Below are 12,016 nucleotides of genomic sequence, written 5' to 3' on the forward strand. Positions count from 1 at the left end.
AGCCGAGTCCAAACAATCCCAGCAAGCGACTTTGAAGCCGCGATTTTCATGCGGCAAAAGCCTTTCACAGCTTCCGGCTCGAAGGCGGCGTCGGAAATGCCCGATCAGTATTCGGAGACTTTCGGAACCTCCCGAGAGATAGTCAGGAGCTTTTGGAAACGTCAGGGCAGGAATCAAACATCAAACAGTCAATATTTTGGAACGGCCACAATCTCCTAAAAAATATTCAGGAATATTAGAGATTACGGGAAAACGGTTAGAGAGCAGCCGAAATCTGCCGAGTGGCATTCGGGAATTTCCGGAGCTGCTCGTGCCGCATTCGGAACCTCTCAGCTCTTTGCGGTCTATTCAGGGGTCTTGGGTCTCTACAGCAGACCCGTTCCTCGCCTAAATCGTGAGGGCGACTGGTGCCGACAGTCCCTCGGCAATTTCCGGAAGTGTTCGGGATCGGCCCGAGGGTGGCGCCCTCTGGCGGCGGGAACTGTCATCACCACCAACCCCCGGACTGGGCCAGCACGCGCAGACGCAGTTGCGCGCCAGCGGCCGTTCAGACCGGACGTGGTTGCTGCTGAGGTCAGTTCCGGCGGGTGACGGTGCGGACGGGTCAGAAGCGTAGAGGCGGCGGCAAAATGGCGGCGCCTGAGGATCGGGATCTAACCCAGGAGCAGACCGAGAAGCTGCTGCAGTTTCAGGTAGCAGCGAGTACTCGGTGCAGCAAATGCCGTCGCGGGCTGGGGAGCGGGCCCTTAGAGGAGCCTAGAACTCTCCTCAGATTGGGCCCGAGATTTTTCTCAGACCAGCAGGCGGCCCCCTCCCCCCCAGACGCCAACTGCCCTGCTGCCCCCGGCCCCGAGCCTCTGTCGGTCCCCGGCCTTCCAGCATGGCTGCAGTCAGACCCGCCTCCTCCCTGTCCCGTGTCCCCTCGGGTCAACCACCCTGGTTTCCGTTAGCGGCGCCAGTCCTCAGCCATCTTCCCAGCCCGAGGACGTTACCGCTGGGACCCTCTCCGCCCAACGACTCTGGATCTACCAAGATGTTTAATCCCCACTGCGGAGTTGGTCTCGTTTCGGGTCTGGAAAGCCTCCTAGCAGCATCCTCTACCATTTCTACAAACATTGACTGAAGGCCGCTGGGTGCCAGGTCCTGTGTTGGGCGCTCTGGTGGGGGAGAGGGCAGGGTGGCCCCCGCCCGAAAGGCGCGGGAGGACAGACACCACGTTAGGAAACAGTGCGGCGCTATAAGTGTCATCCGTGGCTTCCGACCGGGTTTATTACCCTGGGCTTGTTCCTGGAATCACGTGCTTGACTGTGCTTGAGGAGGTTGGGAACTTGGCAGGAATCTGCCTCCTTTTAGTGGATGTTGGGTTAAGAACTTTTGGCACTGAGCACTTATTTCTGAGCTGGAGAATCTGAATGGAGGAGACCACTAGGGTAGGTAACCTTGGCTCTTTGTTGCCCTGATGAATACCACATTCCTTATTTCTAAACTACGTATCTTAAAAACGTTAACCTCGTAAGGATGAGTTTGATGAGTTTATGGGTGTCTGAAGGGCTTTGTAAACTGTAAAATGCTCCCAAACAGTATTGCTGTTGTTAATCATTATTTAACTTAGGATAGAATGAAAGTTAGTGGTACAGTTATTTCCTAGTATAAAATGTGCTGTATATTCATTAATTCAGTAGTATTTACCAAAAACCTTAGTTCTCAGGCACTGCTAGTTAGAATACCATTTATTGAGTGTGAGGTTGTAAATACTTTACTGAACACTTAGCATACATTATTGCATTTACTACAACAACCCTATGAGATTCATACTGTTTACAGTCCCTATTTTACAAATGAGGGATACGAGGCTTAAGAAGTAACATGCTTAGTTTACATGGCTAGTGAGTGGTAGTCAGATTTAAAGCCAGGTCCATCTTTCCAGAACCTTTCCTGAGCTCTTGATGTGTGTGCTATACAGCCTGTGTAAGTATCAGTGTACAACTGAGAGTGAAATGCAAATGCTGTGATATTTTTTTTTCTTTGCAAGTTCTCACTTTTCTATAATTTCCTTGATTAGATTTCACTGTAGTTAATTTTGAAGTTTTTTTTTGTTTTTTTTTTTTGAGGCAGGAGTTCTGCTTTTTTTTTTTTGTGAGGAAGATCAGCCCTGAGCTAACATCCATGCCAATCCTCCTCTTTTTGCTGAGGAAAACCAGCCCTGAGCTAAAATCTATTGCCAATCCTCCTCCTTTTTCTCCCCAAAGCCCCAGTAGATAGTTGTATGTCATAGTTGCACATCCTTCTAGTTGCTGTATGTGGGAGCATGGCTGGAGAAGCGGTGCGTCCGCCCGGGATCTGAACCCGGGCGGCCAGTAGCGGAACGTGCACACTTAACGGCTAAGCCACGGGGCGGCCCCATAATTTTGAAGTTTTTTCCCTCGTAAATTGAGCAGTGGGTTGGAAGAGTGTAAATGGGAAAAAACTATCATAGTGGTTGATGTTTGATTGGAGTTTTGAGGAGAGAAATTGATGACACAACAAATCGGAATCAGAATGAATAAAGAGCACACAACTAGCTTTCACTTCCTGGTAGATCACTAAGTTCAGGGTTTTGTTTAATTTGGGCAGACCATTTTACCCCTTACAACTCTTCAAGAGTAAGCCCCCATGTTGTTTAAGTGTAATGAGGTGCTGTGAGTTATAAGTCATGATTTAGTTAGTCTAGTACTGGAAGGACATGAGTATATGATAGCATTTCTGAGGTGAAGTGCATAGCAACCTCCATTTTTGTCTTCACTGGACATCTCTATCAGTAAGAGGTGAGTAGCAGGTTACAGTTATATTAAGATTGCTTTATGAAATTGGATTTAAAAAGGCAAATGCATTTTACATTTATGTGTTCTTTTAAGCAGTTGCTGGATCAGGTTCATCATCCGGATTGCCATTAAACATTCTTTGAAATTTACCAGGTGTCAGGGGTTATACCCAGTATTTGATGTGCATTAACTCTTTTTAAACCTTTTAACACTGTAAGGTTTTAACCCCGATTCAATTTGTTAATGAAGAAACAGGTTCTGAGAGGTCCAATAACTTGCACAAGTAGTAAGAGGCAGAGATTTAGAAATCCATACCCATAACCATCTTGTCTAAAACCTAATGGAGAAGCCAGATACATACATGAATAATGAGTATCCTGCAGTATATTAGTGTTCATAATGTAATATGGTACAACACAGTGCTGTGGGAATTTGAGGAAGGATAGGAGTATTGATGGGGATGGGAGAAGGAGGGGAAGGCTTAGTAGTTACCATTTATTAGGTATCTATTGTGCCTTAGGCATAGTGCTAGATAGTTTATAACCATTATGCTTAATCTTCACAGTAGCCTTGTAAAGTGCCATGGGTGGTATGCCTGCTCCTAGATGAGGAAACAGATCTGTTGAAGTATTTGCTCAAGGTCATTAAGCTATTCAGTAGTGGAGATAGAATTAGAAGTCTAGTGGGTCTGCATCTGGACTTCAAGTATACTTTGCTACTTTGAAGGAGAAATAGAATTTCAACAGGTGGTGGGCAGGAGGATGCTCAAAGCTGAGGAAACAGCTCAAGCAAGGTATGGAGATGCAATAGTGTGGAGTATGTTTGTTGCGAAGGATTTAGAGAGTTGGAAGTGGAAAATAAGACTGGAAAGGTAAATTAGAACCAGATTTTTGGAGGGCTTTCAGAGCTGTGCACATGGTTTAAACTTTAAGCTTGGGGAGCCATCAAAGGTTTTTTCAACCAGGGAGTGGCATAACACTCGATTTCAGGTTTGTTTCACTGACTGTGGAGCATAAGCTTGGAATCTCCACAGGGGTCAGGACAGAACAGGGTGACACTAGCTAGGAGCTAGTTCTCAGTATGTTGCTTCATTTGATATATTGAAATTAGCAAAAGTAAAATATTTTAGAAATCTCAGGTTTCCTATTATTTCACTTTTTCTTGTGACGTGTGATTTGACTTGAACTCCCTAGAGTTTGTTTATCATGCTTCTCAGTCCGTTTGGTGTCTTCTAAGATTTTTCTAGTTAACCTTTCCTCCTGTTTATTTTGGAACCAGTTGAGTATGAATAACTAATGCAGATATTTGTTTTAAGCTGTTTCAAATGGGAAAGAATAGGTTTTAGGAAGAGCTGTGCAGGTATGGGGAAAGTTACTTTTATTGAAGTCCATTTTCCCAAATTTCCAAATATAGTAGTCTCCCCTAGTGCCTTGGTTTACTGCCTCTAGGTTGCTGTTTGAACACCTGGAGAAGGATGACATGGACAGAGAGAGAAGGGACTAAAGGAGCTATGCATGGCCAGTGGAGGAAGAAATGAGCTCTTTCTGCTTGTTCAGGAGTAAGAAATTTGGAGATTTGAAGGTGTTTTTGTTTTTGATGTTGTTTAAACACTTATTGAGCATTTACTTTATCCAAAGTGCTCTAGATCCATTATTTTATTGAGTCCTCCCAATAAACAAATGGTGTACGTTCTGGTATTGGTGAGTAAACTAGGATCAGTAGGTGACTTACCCAAGGTTAGTGAACGAGCTTAGATTTGAATCCAGAACTCTGGATTCTCTTTCCTACCACCTAGCACTGCCTCTCTGGCCCTAAGTGTTGATTTGTTTTCAACTACAGGTTAAGTGAGTAGGGCCAATAGAAATTGCTATGTGGCAGTTTTAAGAAAGAGAACATAGCAAAGGAAGTCGAAAAGTGTGATTCTAAGCCTGGATGTCATCACTGAGGTAATTCTCTTAATCTCCTCTACATGAAGATGCACTTTTTAAGGAGAAGGGAAGAGGAATCTCTAAAGGTGGGAATGAACAAGAAGGACAGTTCTCTCACTTCGGGGTATGAGAGAGAAAATAGGAGAGAGAGGGCTTCAAGGGGAGTGTCTTCAGGGAAAAGCCGAGTTTCAGTCAGAACATGAAGGTGAAGGAACTGTTCAAGGCAGTTAAGGATATAGGGGTTGTTGCTGATAGGGCAGAGCTTTTATTTCTGTAGAACAGAATCCTAAAAACGTGGTGTTACTGGGTCAAAGCAAACATACTTTGTACATTTTAATAGCTACTGCTAGGACTACTTTCCAGGGAGTTTTGGCAGCTCATACTCCCACCAAGAGGATGTGATAGGCCTGTTTCCCCATACTTTCCAGCTTTGGATGGTATCTTTTTCAGTTTTTGTTGATCGGATTAAATTCAAAAAGTTCTCAGTTTGGGCCGGCGCCGTGGTTTAGCGGTTAGGTGCACGCGCTCGGCTGCTGGCGGCCCAGGTTTGGATCCCGGGCGGGCACCAACGCACCGCTTCTCTGGCCATGCTGAGGCTGCGTCCCACATACAGCAACTAGAAGGATGTGGAGCTATGACATACAACTATCTACTGGGGCTTTGGGGGGAAAAATAAATAAATAAAATTAAAAAAAAAAAAGTTCTCATTTTGATTTGCATTTCTAGTGGTAGTGGTGGTTGTGGTTTTTGGTTTTGTTTTGCAATCAGTTGAGTCTGGCTAGCTAATGTAAACACTTGTTTTAAGCTATTTCAAATAGGAAAGAGTAGGGACATAAGAGTGAGGGATTGGTTTCTGAGCCTCTAGTGTTTTTTTTTTTTGGTCTGTGATGCACACTCTGCTGATTTATTTATTGATGTTTTAATAGTTTTTAACATTGTGAAATTTTGGGTTGTACATTTTTGTTTGTCCATCACCATATATGTGTCTCCCTTCACCCCTTGTGCCCACCCCCCACCCCCATTGCCCCTGGTAACCACAATACAGTTTACTCTGTCCATGTGTTGGTTTATATTCCGCATATGAGTGAGATCATACAGTGTTTGTCTTTCTCTTTCTGGCTTACTTCACTTAACGTAATACCCTCCAGGCCGATCCATGTTGTTGCAAATGGGACGATTTTGTCTTTTTTATGGCTGAGTAGTATTCCATTGTATATATATATACCACATTTTCTTGATCCAATCATCAGTTGAGGCACACTTAGGTTGCTTCCATGTCTTGGCTGTAGTGAATAATGCTGCAATGAACATAGGGGTGCATAAGCCTCTTTGGATTGTTGATTTCAGGTTCGTTGGATAGATTCCCAGTAGTGGGATGGCTGGGTCATAGGGCATCTCTATTTTTAATTCTTTGAGGAATCTCCATACCGTTTTCCATAGAGGCTGCACCAGTTTGCATTCCCACCAGCTGTGTATGAGGGTTCCTGTTTCTCCACATCCTCTCTAACACTTGTTGTTTTTTGTCTTGGTGATTATAGCCATTCTAACGGGTGTGAGGTGATGTCTTAGTGTTGTTTTGATTTGCATTTCCCTGATGATTAGTGATGTTGAACATGTTTTCATGTGCCTATTGGCCATCTGTATATCTTCTTTGGAGAAGTGTCTGTTCATTTCCTCTGCCCATTTTTTGACCGGGTTGTTTGTTTTTTTTGTTGTTCAGTTGTGTGAGTTCTTTATATATTATGGAGATTAACCCCTTGTCAGATGTATGTTTTGCAAATATTCTCTCCCAGCTGGTGGGTTGTCTGTTCATCTTGATTCTGGTTTCGTTTGTCTTGTAGAAGCTGAGCCTCTATTTTTTAAGAGATAATGCAGATGTCACCTGGTGTATGGAAGGTTTGCTTTCTGAATATCACTTGTATCAGAATAAAAGTGCTGATTTTAAGGTGGAATCTCATTGTTCCGTAAACTCCTCATTATGGATGAGATTGAGCTTCTTGTGGCTATTTACAGTTAGTTCTTGTGTAAATTGCATGTCTATTCTTTGTTCATTATCTGTTGGATTATTTGACGTCGTCTTATCAATTTGCAGAGTTTGTTATATAAAAAAGGGTAATGGTCATACATAGCAAATATTTTCTCTTTTTTTAATTGAGGTCATAATAGTTTATAACAGTGTGAAATTTCAGTTGTGCATTATTATTTGTCAGTGACCATATAAATGTGCCTCTTCACCCCTTGTGCCCACCCCCCAACCCACTTCCCCCTAGTAACCACTGAACTGTTCTCTCTGTCCGTGTGTTAGTTTATCTTCCACATATGAGTAAAGTCATATGGTGTTTGTCTTTCTCTGTCTGGCTTATTTCACTTAACATAATACCCTCGAGGTCCATCCATGTTGTTGCAAATGGGACGATTTTGTCTTTTTTATGGCTGAGTAGTGTTCTGTTGTATATATATACCATGTCTTCTTTATCCATTCATCAGTCAATGGGCACTTAAGTTGCTTCCACTTCTTGGCTATAGTGAACAATGCTGCAGTGAACATAGGGGTGCATAAGACTCTTTGGATTGTCGCTTTCAGGATCTTTGGATAAATATCCAGTAGTGGGATAGCTGGGTCATATGGTATTTCTGTTTTTAATTTTTTGACGAATCTCCATACTGTTTTCCATAGAGGCTGCGCCAGGTTGCATTCCCACCAGCAGTGTACGAGGGTTCCATTTTCTCCACAACCTCTCCAACATTTGTTATTTTTTGTCTTAGTGATTATAGCCATTCTGACAGGTGTAAGGTGATATCTTAGTGTAGTTTTGATTTGCATTTCCCTAATAATTAGTGATGTTGAACATCTTTTCATGTGCCTGGTGACCATCTGTATATCTTCTTTGGAAAAATGTCTGTTCATTTCCTCTGCCCATTTTTTGATCGAATTGTTTGTCTTTTTGTTGTTCAGTTGTGTGAGTTCTTTATATATTATGGAGATTAACCCTTTGTAGGATATGTGATTTGCAAATATTTTCTCCCAGCTGGTGGGTTGGTCTTTTCATTTTGATCCTGGTTTCATTTGCCTTACAGAAGCTCTTTAGTCTGATGAAGTCCCACTTGTTTATTTTTAATTCTGTTTCCCTTGTCTGAGTAGACATGGAATTCCAAAAGTTCCTTCTAAGACCAATGTCAAAGAGTGTACTGCCTATATTTTCTTCTAGGAGTTTTATAGTTTCAGGTCTTACCTTCAAGTCTTTGATTCATTTTGAGTTAAGCAAATATTTTCTTTTATGACATCATTTGTCTTTGATTTTGATATCTTTTCTCTTAATGTTTGTTTAAAGTTGTTATGTTATCAAATTGGCATTTTTTACCTTCTGGCTTTTGGATTTTTCTGTTCTGTCTAAGAATGCTTTCCGCTTAACGAGGTTATATGAATGTTCTCTTGGAAGTATTTTATAGTTTTTTTAATCAGATCTTTAATCTACGTGGAATTTTATTTATCAGATCTTTAATCTACGTGGAATTTTATTTTTTTTATGTATGAGATAAGACTCTAACTTCACTTTTTTCCAGAAGAGACTATAGGTTAGCTGAATAATCCATCCCTTCCCCCACTGATTTGCGTACAGTCATTCCTCAGTATCCACAAGGATTGGTTCCAGGACCCCTATGGATACCAAAATCCAAGAATACTCAAGTCCGATCTGTAAAATGGCATAGTAGTTGCATGTAACATACACCTACCCTCCTATATACTTTAAATCATCTCTAGATTACTTATAATACCTAATACAATGTAAATGCTCCACAAGTAGTTGTTATACTGTATTGTTTAGGGAATAATGACGAGGAAAAGAATCTGTACATGTTCAGTACAGACACCTTTCTTAGGCCTTTCTATCCAAGGTTGGTTGAATCCGTGGATGGGGAACCCACAGGTGCGGAGGGCCAGCTGTGGTCCTCTTTATGGTACTGTATTGTGTTTCACTAACCTTTCTTCTGGTACCATTACTGAATTAGTAATAATAGCTTTGTACTAAGTTTTAATATCAGATAGGACAGGAATCCTTGTCTTTTTTTTTTTTTTTGAAAAATTGTTGGTAATACAAGTTCTTTCATATACATTTAAAAATCATTTTGTGCAGTTGTGGGATTATTGGAATTGAATAACATGTATATATTAATTTGGGACTGGTTGACATTTGGGAACATGTACATCTCTTTATTCAGATGTCACATGTCCTTTAAAATATTTTTTGTAACTTTCTTCATCTAGATTTTGTATATTCCTTACTAAGCTTATTCCTAGGTGTTTTGTAGTTTTGGTCACCCTCATAAATGAGATATTTCTTTATTTCGAAATGGTTACAAATAGGAAGAGGGGCCGGCCTGGTGGCGTAGCGGTTAAGTGCATGCGCTCTGCTTCGGCGGCCTGGGGTTCGCGGGTTCGGATCCCGGGCGTGCACCAGTGCACTGCTTGTCATGCCATGCTGTGGTGGCGTCCCATATAAAATAGAGGAAGATGGGTATAGATATTAGATCAGGGCAGCTCTTCTTCGGCAAAAAAGAGGAGAATCGGCATTGGATGTTAGCTCAGGGCTGATCTTCCTCACCAAAAAAAAAACACACAAAAAACAAATAGGAAGAAATGCCTTTGAATTTTGTACATATGTCTTGAGTTTTTGGATTTTTATCTTCTATCCAGCCAGCCCTGGTGGTCTAGTGGTTAAGCTTTGGTGCTCTCACTGCCACAGCCCAAGTTTGTTTCCCAGTCAGGGAACCACACGACCATCTGTTGGTTGTCATACTGTGGCAGCTGCCTGTTGCTGTGATTCTGAAAGCTCTGCCACCCGTATTTCAAACACCAGCAGGGTCACCCATGGTGGACAGGTTTCAACAGAGCTTCCAGACTAAGACAGACTAGCAAGAAGGACCTGGCCACCCACTTCCAAAAAATTGGCCATGAAAACCCTGTGCATGGCAGTGGAGCATTGTCTGATACAGTGCTGGAAGGTGAGAGGATGGCACAAAAAGACCAGGCGGGGTTCTGCTCTGCTGTCCACAAGGTCACTAGGAGTCGGAATTGACTCTACGGCACTAACAACAACAATCTTCTGTCTAGTTTCTTGTTGTGTTTTCTGAGCATTATTAATAGTCTTGGGCGCTTTTTTTTTTTAATACAATTTTATTGAGATATCTGTATACCATAAATTAACCCTTTTAAAGTATACAATTCCAGTAGTTTTTGGTATATTTACAGAGTTGTGCAACCATCACCACTATTTAGTTCTGGAACATTTTCATCGCTCCAAAAAGAAACCTGTGCCCATTAGCAGTCACTTCCCATTCTCCTCTCTTTCTAACCCCTGGCAACCACTAATCTGTATTCTGCCTATGTGGATTTGCCTGTTCTGGGCATTTCATATAAATAGAGTCATACACTATATAGCCTTTTGTGTCTGGCTTCTTTCACTTAGCATAATGTTTTCAAGGTTCATCTGTGTTATAGTCTATATCAGTACTTCATTCCTTTTTATGGATGCATAATATTCCATTGTGTAGATAAACCATGTTTTGTTTATCCATTCATCAGTTAGTGGCCGTTTGGATTGTTTCCACTTTTTGGCTATTACAGTAGTATGCTGCATAACAACGTTTTAGTCAACGAGGGACTGCATATACTATGTTGGTCTCATAAGATTATAATGGAGCTGAAAATTCATATTACCTAGTGCATCTGGAAGAAGACACTCAAGAGGTTTGTCCGTGACTTCAAGGAATCTGCCAAGGATGAGGAAGGGGGTTGCAAAAATCAACAAGGCTGTGGTTGAGATGGCAAACAACTTGAACGTGGATGTGGATGAGGATGACACTGAGAAGCTCCTAGATGTGGTTCCTGAGGAATTGACTAATGAGGAGTTGTTGGAACTGAAACAGGAACACATAGCTGAAGAAGAGGCAAAAGAAAAGGAAAGTGCAGGAGAAGAAAAAGAAGAGCCTCCAAGAAAATTCATAGTGAAGGGTTTAGCAGAAGCTTTTGCAGACCTCAGGAAGCTCCCTAAAAAGTTTAAAGACATGGACCCCAACACTGGAAGGTTTTCATTAATAGAGAGGAATGTTCATCTTGCATTATCTGCTTACAAGCAAATCTGTGATGAAAAAAGAAACAAAGCAAGCAAACCACCATGGACACACTTCTGAAAAGAGTGACCCCTCCTCAAGAAGAGCCTCAGGCAGTCCTTCAGGAGGTATTCCAGAAAAAGGCATTGTTATCATGGGAGATGAGAGCTCCATGCATGTTATTGCCCCTGAAGGCCTGCCAGTGGAACAAGATGTGGAGGAGGAAGACAGTGATATTGATGATCCTGACCCTGTGTAGGCCTAGGCTAATGTGTATGTTTGCGTCTTAGTTTTTAACAAAAAAGTTTAAAAACTTTTAAAAAGCTAAAAATTTTAAAAATAGAAAAAACCTTATAGAATAAGGATATAAAGAAAGCAAATATTTTCGTACAGCTGTACAGTGTGTTTGTATTTTAAGCTAACTGTTAGTACGAGTGTCAACAAGTTAAAAAATTAAAAAGTTTATGAAGTAAAAATTACCATAAGCTAAAGTTAATTTATTATTAAAGAATTTTTAAAATAAATTCAGTGTAGCCTAAGTGTCCAATGTTTATAAAGTCTGCAGTAGTGTACAGTAACGTCCTAGGCTTCACATTCACTCACTGCTCATTCACTCACCCAGAGCAACTTCCAGTCCTGCAAGCTCCATTCGAGGTAAGTACCCTATACAGTTGTCCTATGTTTTATCTTTTATGCTGTGTTTTTACTGTATCTTTTCTATGTTTAGATACACAAATACCATTGTGTTACAATCGCCTACAATAGTGAGTACAGTAACATGCTATATGGGTTTGTAGCCTAGGAGCAATAGGCTATACCATATAGCCTACATGTGTAGTAAGCTATACCATCTAGATCTGCATAAGTACACTCTATGATGTTCACACAATGACAAAATTGCCTAACAATGCATTTCTCAGAACATATCCCCTTTGTTAAGCAATGCATGACTATACATGATTTCAAAGTCAAATCTACATGTAACAATATATTTAGAGAAGTCTAGTTTCTATTCCTCTTTTATACTGTGTTCCCTCCCTTCCCTTACAAATAAGCTTAAAAATAAAAAAAATTTTTTATCCTTCCATTATTTTAATATCAGTAATATGTATATGTATTTGTGACCCTCCCTCTTTTTAAAAAAGATAAAGTGATATGTACTATACACTTTTCTCC

The 12,016-nt window shown here is 41.2% G+C and overlaps 1 protein-coding gene across 2 annotated transcripts in view; it reads left to right on the forward strand.

Annotated features, from left to right (window-relative positions):
• Nucleotides 1-576: 576 nt before the first annotated feature.
• The window catches only part of FAF2 (Fas associated factor family member 2), a 69,720-nt gene continuing 58,280 nt past the window's right edge, over nucleotides 577-12,016 (forward strand). The window contains exon 1 of one of the 2 annotated variants that reach the window (XM_058546342.1): nucleotides 577-692. In XM_058546342.1, coding sequence (XP_058402325.1) covers nucleotides 630-692 — 63 coding nt within the window. In that variant the 5' untranslated portion in view covers nucleotides 577-629. Of the gene's footprint in view, nucleotides 693-756; nucleotides 1,431-12,016 lie in introns of those variants that run through there. The other variant, XM_058546348.1, reaches the window with a different exon arrangement.

This window comes from Diceros bicornis, chromosome 1, assembly GCF_020826845.1.
Source record: "Diceros bicornis minor isolate mBicDic1 chromosome 1, mDicBic1.mat.cur, whole genome shotgun sequence".
Taxonomy (NCBI): Eukaryota; Metazoa; Chordata; class Mammalia; order Perissodactyla; family Rhinocerotidae; genus Diceros; species Diceros bicornis.